The sequence below is a fragment of the Vitis vinifera genome, chromosome 17, assembly GCF_030704535.1.
Source record: "Vitis vinifera cultivar Pinot Noir 40024 chromosome 17, ASM3070453v1".
Taxonomy (NCBI): domain Eukaryota; kingdom Viridiplantae; phylum Streptophyta; class Magnoliopsida; order Vitales; family Vitaceae; genus Vitis; species Vitis vinifera.
In genome coordinates this window covers 11,001,736-11,015,159 of record NC_081821.1, presented here as the reverse complement: position 1 = coordinate 11,015,159, position 13,424 = coordinate 11,001,736, and the positions used below count along the sequence as shown (strand labels likewise).

General features: G+C 34.3%; 3 protein-coding genes across 3 annotated transcripts; 2 read left to right on the top strand and 1 right to left on the bottom strand.

Moving 5' to 3' along the window:
* The first annotated feature begins 3,064 nt into the window (after positions 1 to 3,064).
* LOC100852763 (uncharacterized) lies at positions 3,065 to 3,997 on the top strand. Its single transcript, XM_003634196.4, has 2 exons — positions 3,065 to 3,440; positions 3,568 to 3,997. The coding sequence occupies exons 1-2, from the start codon at positions 3,296 to 3,298 to the stop codon at positions 3,780 to 3,782; spliced, it is 360 nt and encodes a 119-aa protein (XP_003634244.1). The 5' UTR covers positions 3,065 to 3,295; the 3' UTR covers positions 3,783 to 3,997.
* Positions 3,998 to 5,304: 1,307 nt separating this feature from the next.
* LOC100253585 (putative pentatricopeptide repeat-containing protein At1g64310) lies at positions 5,305 to 8,149 on the top strand. Its single transcript, XM_002278080.4, has 2 exons — positions 5,305 to 7,277; positions 8,062 to 8,149. The coding sequence occupies exon 1, from the start codon at positions 5,491 to 5,493 to the stop codon at positions 7,171 to 7,173; it is 1,683 nt and encodes a 560-aa protein (XP_002278116.1). The 5' UTR covers positions 5,305 to 5,490; the 3' UTR covers positions 7,174 to 7,277; positions 8,062 to 8,149.
* LOC100248480 (probable disease resistance protein At1g58602) lies at positions 7,735 to 10,156 on the bottom strand. Its single transcript, XM_002278099.4, has one exon. The coding sequence runs from the start codon at positions 9,911 to 9,913 to the stop codon at positions 7,952 to 7,954; it is 1,962 nt and encodes a 653-aa protein (XP_002278135.1). The 5' UTR covers positions 9,914 to 10,156; the 3' UTR covers positions 7,735 to 7,951.
* Positions 10,157 to 13,424: the final 3,268 nt, after the last annotated feature.

Below are 13,424 nucleotides of genomic sequence, written 5' to 3'. Positions count from 1 at the left end.
CTTTCTTTCTGGTTTCTAATGTGTACCTTCTTCACAATATGAGTAGTTTTTTGGCTAAGTTGGTTGCAGAAGTAGTGACAGTATTTCTTCTAGTGAGTAGTTTTCTAGCAACTTACACATCACAATACCCTTGTGCTGCAGGTACTGTTCTATTCTCATGATGATCTCTATTAATTCAATTGAGCCTGGTAGATTGAAATTAAGCCACACTTCCTGATGGGATATATATATTCATGGTTCTTAGGTTCATGATGATAGTTTTCCCTCTTTCTTCCAATGAATTGAAAAACGATAAAGAAAAATATGCTGTATTCGATCTTGATCATATTGAAACTATAGCCATTGGTTAATATAACCGAAACAAGGAGAGTTAAAGAATAATCTTTATTTGGGTTCACCTTTAGATTTTAGTCATATTGAGACCATTACCTGCTATTCTGTTTCTGGCATACTTTGATTTCATTGTGTTTGAACCTTGTGGCCATAAGAAATAATCCTTCTGTTGGCCAAGGTAGTAAATGGTAACCATCCGCCCATTTGTATGTTTCAAATATGCCCTGGTTCCTCATGAGTATTGTAATTGTGCCACTATACAAATTAACTAGTCTCCAATGATCAAGCTTCTATTTCGTAGTTGTGTTATACAAGCAGGTTGAATGCAAATACACAACTTCTTCTGGCCTTCTAGTCCAATGTTATCTTGCTGCCTCCTTGGGAGAGATATAGGTTTTTGTGTATACATTCTCAAGCAGCTAAGTTGTTTGTTCAGGAGCCTGGCATAGGACCAAAGCTCACATACACTCTGAGAGGGAGAGAGAGAATGATACAGGAATTTTGTTGATACATTGGAAATTATTCCTAAAATTTGGGATAGCACCACCATTGATTTTTTTTTTTTTTTTGAATTGCAAAAATGTGTTCTTATCCATCCATCACCTCATGGTAACTGTTACTGATTTTTTTTCATAGAATGAGGGTGACAAAAATGTTGATTAAACTTTGATGAATATTCTAACTATTATTAATATTAGATATATCATAATAGATTGTTTGGTGTCTTTTTGAATTGTTTGTTTCATTGGATTGGAGGTAACATGTGACTTGTAAGGCAGGGCTGCTAGTAACAAAATCAAAGAAGAGAAAACAACATATGAGCATCCACCATATTGATACAGATGAGAAAGCCATTGATATCATAACCTCCTTGCAGCTGAGAGCCTCATCATTCTGAAGGAATAGATTTTCCTGTGGAAGACAATCTCATGTACCTTCTATGAGGCATTAGATTAGACGGTCAGAAATTGTTAAGCAACTGATATCCCTTATTCTGTTTTTATCACCTTTTCTGTTGAGAAATTACAGAGTGAGAATCTCAAGTGCTTTTGGACACTGAAATGATAAAGAAAGTCATCAGTGGAGGCCAGAAGGCTCAAAAACAAATTTGGACCTGTGGGAACGAGTCATTTCCTTTTTTCTGCCTATGTAAAACTCTCTCCCTGGCAACATCAATCTTCTCATCTGAAGCTCCTTCCTCTTGTCTGTTGCCATTACACTAGCAATGCATTGAATGCTAGCGTTAAGGATGGGGTAGTCTGGAGCTTCAGGATCCAAGGACTTGGGGGAACTTGAAGAAGAGGCTGAGGAAGGGTGGGAGGATTATGATTAATGTTGGAGCAGAGGATTCAAGGAGAGATGGGAAGGTGATAATGGAGGAATCATTGAAGGCAATGCAAAAGGTTTTTGGTAATAAGGTTGTTTTGAATATGGGTAACAGGCAACCTGTGTGTCAGTAGGTTATAAAATGCGAACCAGAGGCATCTGAATGGAAGGATGCCAAAATCCAGTTGCTGAAAATTGGAAAATGCAGTCAGTTGTTTGGGATGATCTGTTATTTTCTTGCCTTGGTGGTCTCATCATGCCTTCACCCTGTGTAGGATGTGGTTTTGAGGCATTAGGTATCTTTCAGTGGATCCTTACGTGTACCATATTGAGGCCTTAGACATACCAAAAAGTTCACCCACTTGAATTTGAAACAAATTCATTGTTGAAATTAATTTTCAGTTAAAGTTCATCATCTTCTCATGCTGACCTTCAACCTGGTGTAGAGGCCTTGGACAACCAATTTTTATTTTTATTTTTATCTATAATATTTATAATAATTTTCCTTACAAAATATTTTTTTTATAAAAATAAAAATACAGAAACTTAGAATTTGAGATACTTTCCAATGATAATATGTAAAATTAATTTTTTTATTAGGTTTAAGGGAATATTTAATAAAATTTAATACTTATTATTTAATGATTTAAATTGATTTTAAGTTAAATTATACTTAAGTTGTTAACTTAAAACTTATTATTTAATTTTTACTTTAAGTATTAAGATTATTTGATAAAATTAACTTAAAATTTATTCTAAATCATCAAATTGATATATTAATCTTCATAAATTATAAGTAAGAAAAAAAAATTGAGTAATAATGAAGGTTATGAAATAACAAAAGAAATCGTAAAGGTAATTAAGGTAAATGATGACAAAAAAGTAAATTAAAGATATGAACTTAAGAATAAGTTAATTATTTTTACTTATTATTTAAAGTTGTTTTTTACTTTAAGTCATATCATTAAGTTATTTTACAAAACATACTTAATTTATTTAATAATTTAAATTAAGCTACTAAATCACTTTAAGTTATTAAGTTGATGCATAGATACCATTAGTGTGAATGGTACAAAACTATGTTGGAGGAGTGGTGTGGTGAAAACCCTACAATCATGTTGATTTTTGGCATCTATGCATGCTAAATGATATAAATGGATTCATGTTGGTCGTTTATTTAGAGGCATAAAAAAAGAAAAAAGCAATGGCATTAAGGAGGAAAAAGCGCAGTTAACAGTACCCATATCAACAAAGGAAAGTTATATCCAGAAAAAAGTCACCTGTTCTACCACTTCCAATTTTCAATAATTACCTTTCCAGGTAGTTTAAGTCCTTAAGAAAGACTAAAGATGGCATGAGACAAACCCAACAAAGTGAATACCCTACCATCATATTGACTTCTGGACCTTCTGGTATATTTGGATCCTAACTGGAATCCATCATCTCCACATGATTTTCCTTTTATTTTTTAAAAGCTTATTTTCTGTTGATGCACGATGAGTCTAATTCAATCTGAGGGGAGCAAACCCATTAAAGGGAAGGCTCATTCCCACCTTCTCAGTGCCTTTGACCTACTCAAAATTCCACAGTGCCTCCCAATAAGCCGAAAGCCATTGGTAGAAGATAATCTTTAAATATGTCTTGCGGGCTTCTTCAGAAGAAGGTTCCCCTTCTTCGCAAAATGAGTGCTTTTTGGGCAAAGTTGGCTGCAGCAATAGCAGCAGTATTTCTTCTAGTGAGTGGTTTTCCGGCAAGATATGCATCACACCCTCATGCTGCAGGTATTAATTAAGCCACACTCCCTGAAATGATCTGATCCTCTTTGACCTATGCTGTTACAAAATTAATTAGATCATGCTAGCTTTTTTGTTAACTTTCATTTGGTATACTGTTTTTATGCCATGAAAGGCTGTGATACAAGTCCATGGTGGGTTGGTGGCACGAGGAAGATAGTTGCTGGCAGAAAAGGTAACTCTGGATGTGAAGGCCAGATCAGCATTTACAACAAGAAAGTAGTGCCCTTGCGAAGCCTAAGATCAGGCACTCCATCTCAGCCACCAGCGCCAACAGTTAATCGCTCAAAATCAAATCGCACTAAGGTGCCTCCTCCACAGATACCATAGCATTCCCCTGTTTTATGGATTTAACTTTTGGTCTGGAGTAGTACATGTTTTAGCTGGCTACTTCATTACTGGGGTCTCAATAATTGTTGTTAGTCTAGACTTATTTCTTTATATGCTTCTGCGTGTTCCATGAAAGATTGGATCCATAACAGTTGGACACTCTGTCGATATGAAAGATTCCACAGTTGGATTGCAAAAATATTGCTTCTCGGTCACGTGGATAGAATTTGTTTTATAATCACCAAGTGTGAAAAACAGTTGTTAATGTTGGTTTTAGAGTAATTTTAAAGTTATCTTAAAATCAACAACACTATTCTTGTTTTAAAGTATTTTTTAAATTACCTTAAAACCATCATTTTCGGTGTTGGTTTTTGATCATGTGGTTAAAATTTTTTTGATAATTAATTTGGAGTTTGATTTATTTCTACAATAATTTAAAGAAAAACATTAAGGTAATAATATCTACAAAACTTCAAAATCAGACAGTTGAATATGTATAATGAAATTTAGGTTATTGAATCGGGGTACGAAACAAATGAGATCAAAATATAAAGGTACAAATGAATAAAATTAGAACATTAATAATAAGATTTATAGATATACATCGTAATATCACTTGATTAGTGATGTTTTTTTAAATATATATATATATATATATATTTGTATCATAATTAGATCAAAATTTAAAAATAATTTTTTCCCTAAATTGTTATATTATATGCTATGTCAGGATTGAGAATGAAGTTCTCTCATATATATTTCTTCTCTAATATTTTTCTTATCTTCCATTTTTCTCTTTGTTCTTCATTATGGTTTGTTGCACTTTCATATGAACTTCAATAATGTTGAAGATGTAGTTGAAAAAAAAATTGTCACAAGTTAAGGGTCTATTTGGTTTATATTTTCAAGAACTGTTTTTTGTTTTTGAAAACAAAAAACATAAAAAACTTGTTTGGGGAAGGGGGTGTGTTTTTGGTTTTTTGTGTTTTCTTTGTTATCAAAAACCACTTTTTGAGAATAATTAAAAGATGTTTTCATTGTTTTTTTCACCCGTAAACCCTTTTTTCATCCTTAAATGATTGAAATTAATATATTTATGTGACAAAGTCATCATTTGTTTAAGAAGATTATAACGGATGTAAAAATTTCAAAATGGAATAATTTTTTTTTAATTTAAATGAATTGTGCATATGAAAATTTAATGGAAGAAAACACTTTATTAATTAAAAAAAAATTTCAAATATATTTTTTGTTTTACTTATTCTAAAAAACTTTTTTATTAACTCAACCAAACATGTTTTTTTTTTTTTTTGAGAACAAAAATTATTTTTCAGAATTCAGTTCCTAAATATATATATATATATATATATATATATATATATATATATATATATATATATATATATATATATATTTTAAAAAACACAAAAAACTGTTTTAAAAAACTGTTTCCAAAACAATTTTTAAAAACAGAACCAAATACGCCCTAAATCTCTAGATTTTAGTTAGTGTTGTTGGAATTTTATTTTTTTATTTTTTTATTTTTTATTTTTGAAATATGTTGATTTTTAGCATGTTATTTAATGAAAATCTTGAATCGCACTCAACTGATTGAAGAACGGGGGGCTTCAACCCTAATATCTCAAGATTTCATAAATGAAATTTAATTATATTTATGTTTAGATGAATATTCAATCTAAAAACATAAATGAAACTTCAAATATTGAGGCTCCCGCAATTCTCTAAGCTTCTCTTTGAACTCTCAAAGATTCATCAAACCTTACCCAGAACCAAAAAATTACATGCCTTCATAATCAGGAACCACCTCTCAGATGACCCATTTTATGCTACTAGAATCCTCAGATTCTATGCTATTAACAGTGATCTGTGCTCTGCCCGTAACCTGTTCGATGGAACTTCTTATAGAAGCGTCTACCTTTGGAATTCTGTTATCAGAGCTTATGCAGGAGAGCATCAATTTGATGATGCATTGTTGCTGTTTGCAAAGATGCTTAGAACAGAAATCAAACCTGATAGCTTCACCTTTGCATGTGTTTTGCGGGCGTGTGCTGAAAATTTTGATCCAGATGGATTGAGAGTGGTACATGGAGGAGTTGTGGTTTCCGGGTTAGGATTTGACTCAGTTTGTGGTAGTGCACTGGTGACTGCCTATTCAAAACTATGCATGGTTGATGAAGCAAGTAGGGTATTCTATGGAATGGCAGAGCCGGATTTAGTTTTGTGGAATGCAATGGCTGCTGGTTATGGTTATTGTGGATTCTGGGATAAAGGGCTGCAACTGTTTAGTGCAATGCGAAGCATGGGGGAGCAGCCAGATAGTTACACTATGGTAGGATTGATCTCAGGCTTAGCAGATCCAAGCTTGCTTGGAATAGGAAAAGGAATTCATGGTTTTTGTTTGAAAAGTAGTTTTGATTGTAATGATCATGTGGGCAGTGCACTTGTGAGCATGTACTCAAGATGTCATTGCTTAAATTCAGCATATGGAGTTTTTACCATTTTATCTCAACCTGATTTAGTTACATGGTCGGCTTTGATAACTGGATTGTCCAAGAGTGGAGACTATGAGAAAGCACTGCTCTTCTTCAGGAAAATGAATATGGAAGGTAAAAGGGTGGATCCCATATTGATTGCTAGTGTACTGGCAGCTTCTGGTCAATCAGCAATTTTAGGGCCTGGTAGTGAGATTCATGGATATGTTCTCCGACATGGGCTTGAGTCTGAAGTCATGATTTCCTCTGCTCTCATTGACATGTACTCTAAGTGTGGTTTTGTAAACTTGGGAGTTAGGGTATTTGACTCCATGCCTAACCGAAATACAGTGTCCTACAATTCGATGATTTTAGGTCTTGGAATACATGGACTTGCCCCACAGGCCTTCAAAATGTTTGAAGAGGTATTAGAGAAAGGATTTAAACCTGATGAATCCACATTCTCTGCTCTGCTCTGTACTTGCTGTCATGCTGGCCTTGTTAAAAATGGAAGGGAAATTTTCAGTAGAATGACAGAAGAGTTTCACATCCAAGCTAGAACTGATCATTATGTTCACATGGTAAAGCTTCTTGGAATGGCTGGAGAGTTGCAAGAGGCTTACGATCTTATCCTGTCATTGCAGCAACCAGTAGATTCTGGCATTTGGGGAGCACTGTTGTCATGCTGCAATTTTCATGGAAATCCTGAGCTGGCAGAAATTGTGGCTCAGCAGCTCTTTGAAAATAAACCAGAGAAAAGTGCATACAGAGTAATGCTTTCCAATATATATGCTGGTGATGATAGATGGGATGATGTGAAGAAGTTGAGAGATGATATTCAAGAAGCGGGAATAAAGAAAATGCCGGGGCTTAGCTGGATTGGAGTTGGTCGTATCTAATCATTGAACTGCCAAAATGAATACTTAATCAGACCTTTGCATGGGGCTACAATGATGTTAATAGTCAGACTCACTGTATCTGCAACTGGAAGCTTTTTGGAGAGGTGAGTCTGGAAACCCTTTTTATCAGTATCAGTATGCATCACTTCAATAGTGATATACAGAGGAGGCCACAATAATTACAATATTTTGAGTCTGCAGCAAAAGAACATTGTAATCCTAAAGACATTGATTTTGTAGAAATAATAAATGCATTCATACCTTCAGCCATTGATTTTAATGTGAAGAGCATTATTCTAGTTGGCTGCTCATATTTATGATTGAGCTAGATATCAAACAGTTTTGTACCGATATGGTCTTAATTGTTCATAAAGCACAAAGATGTCTAAATTGGCTTCCTCAGTGTTATATATATGCAAAGAAACCCATTTATGACGCATCTGACCTCTATGCTGCTTCGATCACTGATTATTAAGCAGCACAGATTTGATATATGCTGAGCCCATTGTAGGTTTCTCATATAACAATTTCGAACAACAGAAAGGAGAAAACAGTATGGGATGATAAAGAACATAGGACCTAGAATAGAATTAATAAAATGTCTTAACCAGCAGAAAGGAGAAAACAATTGCAAACAACATGAAGGTAAACAACCTCACATAAAATCACAAACAACAGAAAGGAGAAAATAGTATGGGATGATAAAGAACATAGGACCTAGAATAGAATTAATAAAATGTCTTAACCAGCAGCATGTGCTTGTTTGTTCTCTTATTCTTCATTCTTCACTACCTCTTGAACGCATAGCGATCTGATTCACTGCAGACATAGTGATAAATTTTACCTGTGGAATGTGTTTGATCTTGTAATTCTCTTCTCCTCCATCAGGTCTCAACCTCTCTTCATGATCATCAAGCAAAGGTAGCAAACTTAACTGCTTCAATGTAGTGATGAACTGCAACCCTTCAGGGAGCGTCCTCAGTCGCAAACAGTTACGCAAACGGAGGAACTTCAAGCTTGGTATTGCTCCCTCTTCAAGTTCTGTCCATTCCTCTAGAACATGAGAAGCAATAGTGAGATCCTCAAGCTTGGGGAACCCACCAGCCCTGCAAAACTCTTTCCCTATATGCTTTGCTTCAAAAGCTTGCCATAAGGTCAAAATTTTCAAATTGGGTAGGAGCTGAAGTACAGAAGTTGGGTTCTCAGACAGATGAGAGTAACCTAACCTCAGGTAGGTAAGTCTTTCCATCAGGCCAAGCCAGTTGGGAATCCTTTCAAGGACCCCTTCTAGCTGAAGTTTCCTAAGAAGTGGTGGTGGGACGAAGGTTTCCAATAGTATAAGTGTTCCTTGGTGAAAAGTGCGTTTTGCTTGGAGAGACAAGCATAACAGTTCCTGCATCTTCATAACTGAGACAAATAGCTCACTTACATCATCTTCAGCGACATCCATCACTCCCAGTCTTCTAAGCTGAATCAAGCTGCCTAACTCTCTGGCTATTCCATCACCAGCATATATGCCAGTAAGGGTTAGGAGGCTTTTAATTCTTCCTATCCCTTTTGGTACATCCATTCCACCAATGCCTATGCTCTTGAACATTTTGAGGTGTCTTAATCGCAGAAGATTTAGGACCCCTTTTGGCACTTCTGTTAGATTTCCACACCATCTGATGTCCAAAGTTTGCAGGGCTCGCAGATTGCCGAGTCTCTCAGGAAGCTCATTTATATGTGTCTTTTTCAGACCCAGATACCTCAGGTGCATCAAGTCTCCCACTTCATCTGGCAAGTGCTTGATCTTGGAATCTTCCAGATCCAGCACCCGCAAAAATTTTGACCCGTAACGATTTAGCCAATCCCAATTTTCTTCAGAAGAGCCTTTTTTACCAAACAGGAACAAAGATCTAGTTCGGACATTATTCAAGACAGTTTCAACTTGTTTCATGTCAGAATGGATTGAAACACAGCGAACAGTTAGGGGGAAACTGGAATCTGAACTGGGACATGCAGTAATGAGCTTTTCTTCCTTTATTTTGTGAAGACAGACTTCTCTGTAATGAGAGGGTACCACTAACTTGATTCCATTGCCTGGATGATCTACTACTTGAAGCATTCCCAGGTTGATCAGTTCATTTATATTCTCCTGAGCTATATCCTCTATAACCTCTCCTGCTTTTCCTTGTATCAGACCTTCGGCTATGAATAGCCGAATCAGTCTCCCTTTATTAATCCAGTAATTCTCAGGGAAGATACAGCAATAGGTTAAACAAATTTGAAGGTGATATGGCAAATTTGTGTACTGTAATTTGAGTGCAGAAGAAGCAGATGTCTCACCTTCATCCATCCCATGAAAGTTTTCGTCTTTTCCCTTCTCCCCTTTAATTGAATTGTTGAGTTCTCTCATTCTATGGACAGTTTCAGCTAGACGAGAACCTGCCTTCTGCAACTCACTTCTGAAGCTATCAATCCACACCTTCTGATCAGACCCGTTGTGAGCATCCATCTGAATTATGAACTCGTCAACAGAATCATCCAATTCATTGATTATACCTTTTAGTTCATGCACCCAACTATGAACAGCATCAATTTCTTCTGCACTGCCTGATTCTGCAGAGAATGATCCAATCTCTCTGAGTATGCCCATGATCCGCAGCACTTCATCTTCAAAACCAGAGAAGCTTTCTGCCTCCTGAACTAATAGAGAATCCAATCTCTGTATGAAGAAGTTCACAAAACCCTCAGCCATTTCCTTCAATTCATTCAGAGGTCTGGTTTTTCCAAAGAAAAGAGAGGATCACCATAGTCAAGGTGGTGTTGGAGAACTGCTCCATATAACCGCTGCAGAAAATTCTGCTAGTGTACAAGGGCAAGAGGACAGATCCTTTTTTTATATTGAAAGAATACAAAGTAGTAAGCTTCCTTGTAAATTTAAGAACGGAAATCCCAAAGGACTTTCCAAAGAAGTTGATTGGGAGTCTTTACACACAATGGAAATCCCAAAGGAATTTACAAAGAAGTAGATTGAGTCTTTACATATGAGGAATTCATACGTATATATAGTTCTAGTAACTTTCTTCCCGTTTGACGTGGGATATTATAAACACCTCCCCATATAGACATAACGTCTACTTCACGGGGCTAAACAAATCCTTATATCGGGGTTGACGATTGGTTCTGATATTATTTGTAACGATTCGCATTCAATCGTGTAGATATTGCCTACTCTAAACTCAAAGGGGTCCTCACAGTTTTAAAATGGGTTTACAAGGTTAAAAGAAGTTCATACATATATACGTTCAGTAACTTTTTCCCCTATCTGATGTGAGATATCATATTTAATATGATATAATATTTGCTAAAAATCAATAACTTTTTTCATTAGAAGTGTTACTTTTAAGAGAATTTATTATGTATAGAGGTTGTTTGTTCAACAAACAATATAGTATATACAAAAGGTGTTTGTCAAAGAAACTTCTTAAAAATATAACTTTTTGTTTAAAAGTCAATTTTTAATAAACGCTCTTTTACGATGTCCCACAATTTTTATTGAAGTTGTCACTTTAAAAGACAACTTCCATATAAACATGGGAAATTATTTAAATTTGCAAAGAATTTTTTTTTTGAATTACTCAAATTTAATTAATAATAGTTTCTATATCAATTGGTGTCCTTGAGCCAATAGTCTCATAAATAACTTGGTGTTGGCATGATCAATTAACATGACACGACACAACTTATCCTTCAAGTTATAAAATATCATTATATTATTAGCTAAAACATTTTTTTTAGGAGGACAAGAGGAGCATCCTTCATTAGGATCATTTTCTTTTGATACACTATACGGTCAAAATGTCGATTTATGTACCTAAAATTAATCGAATAAAAAATATATGAGATTGAATTAATAATATATTTGATAACGGTGTTACCATATGAAAAAGAATAAACATAGTAATGCTTGATATCTTTCCTAAGTGATGTCACTTAGAATGATGGAATAATTATAGGGCAATATTATTGAATTCTCTTGTACTTCCTCTAGGAAAATTCCTTGCTTAAATCCTTCTATAGTTTGGTGGCAACCAATTGATGACAGAGCCAAATGTTAATAAAACTAAATAAGATAACAACTTTTTGACAAATAGACAATTATTTGTTGACCTTGACTTTGGAATATTTGAGTGGAGCTAATATGAATAGATTTCCATTTTATTTACTTGTGGTCTATATACCATTATGTCACTAAAAGAATACTTGTCAACCAAGGAATCTATGCGGTTTCTACCAACTTAAAAAAATTGTACTATAATTAAATTTAATCTCTAATTAAAGCATGATTAAATTCAGTTTCCAAGTAAATTCTACATTTATTTGCTTCAAGAAATTGTTTGGAATTCAAATATACCAAAAAAAAAACCTTTGTCTCATATCTCCCCTTATCTCCTTTACTTTTTTTTTTTTTTTTTTTCTCTCTAACCTCTCTTTAAATTGAACAATTTCCTACACAGATTGGGGTTGCAAATGAAGTCTAACAACCTTTTTAAATATGGTTTAAAAGCAAGCATGTAGTGGCAAGCTTTAAGGCTACGGGTAACCAATATTTTCCAAATTGCATTTGAGTCCTTTATTTGTAGCTTTTTGTGCTTTTACACCTACCAATCGGGTTTTCAAGTCCTTTTAATTAAAATTAAACCCCATGGAGCTAATACACAAGCTTAAGTTACTAATTAATCGTAATTAACCTTAATAATATTTTAATTCATAATTAAATCTGATTAACATTAAACTAGTTTTAAACTCTAATAAAACATGTTTAAAGTACTAAGATTATTATTATTATTATTATTTTCTTAATTATTGTTAGGTATTATAAGAGGTGTGTTAGTTCGTAGGATACCCAAAAGGAACCAAAAGTCCTTACTTTTATAGTCAAATTGGCCTAAAGGTATTTTTTTTTAGCACAAATGTCAGATTTCTAGAAGAAAGACTATATGATAAGTAAGAAGGTAAAACATAATATAGATTTGAGAATACTAAAAGACATTTACACAACACAAAAACTATGGATCTAGGGGTTTCTACACCTACTTTTCTTGACAATTATGGTACATGAGAGCCTTATTGTAGTGGGAGGGTTGTTATACGACTAGGTAGGTTCACGTGTTTTGGAAAGCCTTTTAAGGGAATTCTAAAGAAATAGAAAACTGATCCCATATATTATGATGCTAGTTATGATTGACATTGATACTCGTACATGGTAAGGAGCTACAGAGGTAAAGTTAAAACTTATGTATTCTAACAAAATTTGGGATCTTGTAGAGGTACCTAAAGGGATAAAACTTATAGGGTGTAAGTAGGTCTACAAGATGAAGAGATGAGTAGGTGGAAACGTTGAGATAATAAGGCTAGACTTATAGCTAAAGATGATAGTTAGAAATTTGGTTTCAACTATGAGAAAACCTTTTCACTAGTAGTCATGCTCAAATTCATTAGAGTACTCCTATCCATTATAGCACATCTCCATTATGAGATATCAAAAATGGATGTCAAGACAATGTTCTTTAATGACTATCTTGATGAGAACATCTATATGATGTAACGAAACGGTTTCATAGCAAAGGGTCAAGAACATCTAGTATGCAAGTTACATAAATTCATTTATGGATTAAAGAAAGTATCTCTCTTATAGAACAAATGTTTTGATAAGGCAATCAAGACTCTTGATTTTGATCAAAATGAGGATGAACCTTGTGTTTATAAGAAGATTCAAGGAAACATGATGGCGTTTTCTTATCTTGTATGTTGATGACATTCTACTAATTGGGAATGATGTAGGGCTACTCTTATAAATCAAGATATGGTTATTTACTTAATCCCAGATAAAAGATCTAGGAGAAGTGTAATATGTTCTTGGGATCAAGGTCATTGTGAACTGTAAGAATAAGAAAATTATGTTATCTCAAGCCACCTAAATTTTTGGTCAAGTATGTGATGTAGAAATCCAAGAAGGGTTTTCTACTTTTCAGGCATGGAGTACTTCTTTCTCAGGATCAATGTCCTAAGACATTTGAGGAAAGAGATTGCATGAAGGTAGAGTACCCTATGCCTTTGTAGTGGGTAGGCTTTTGTATGTGATGTTATATACTAGACTAGATATTTTCTTTACTATAGGGATGATGAGTATGTACTAGTTCAATCTAAGACTAGAGTATTGGATGACAATTAAGCATATACTTAAGTATCATAGGAAAACAAAA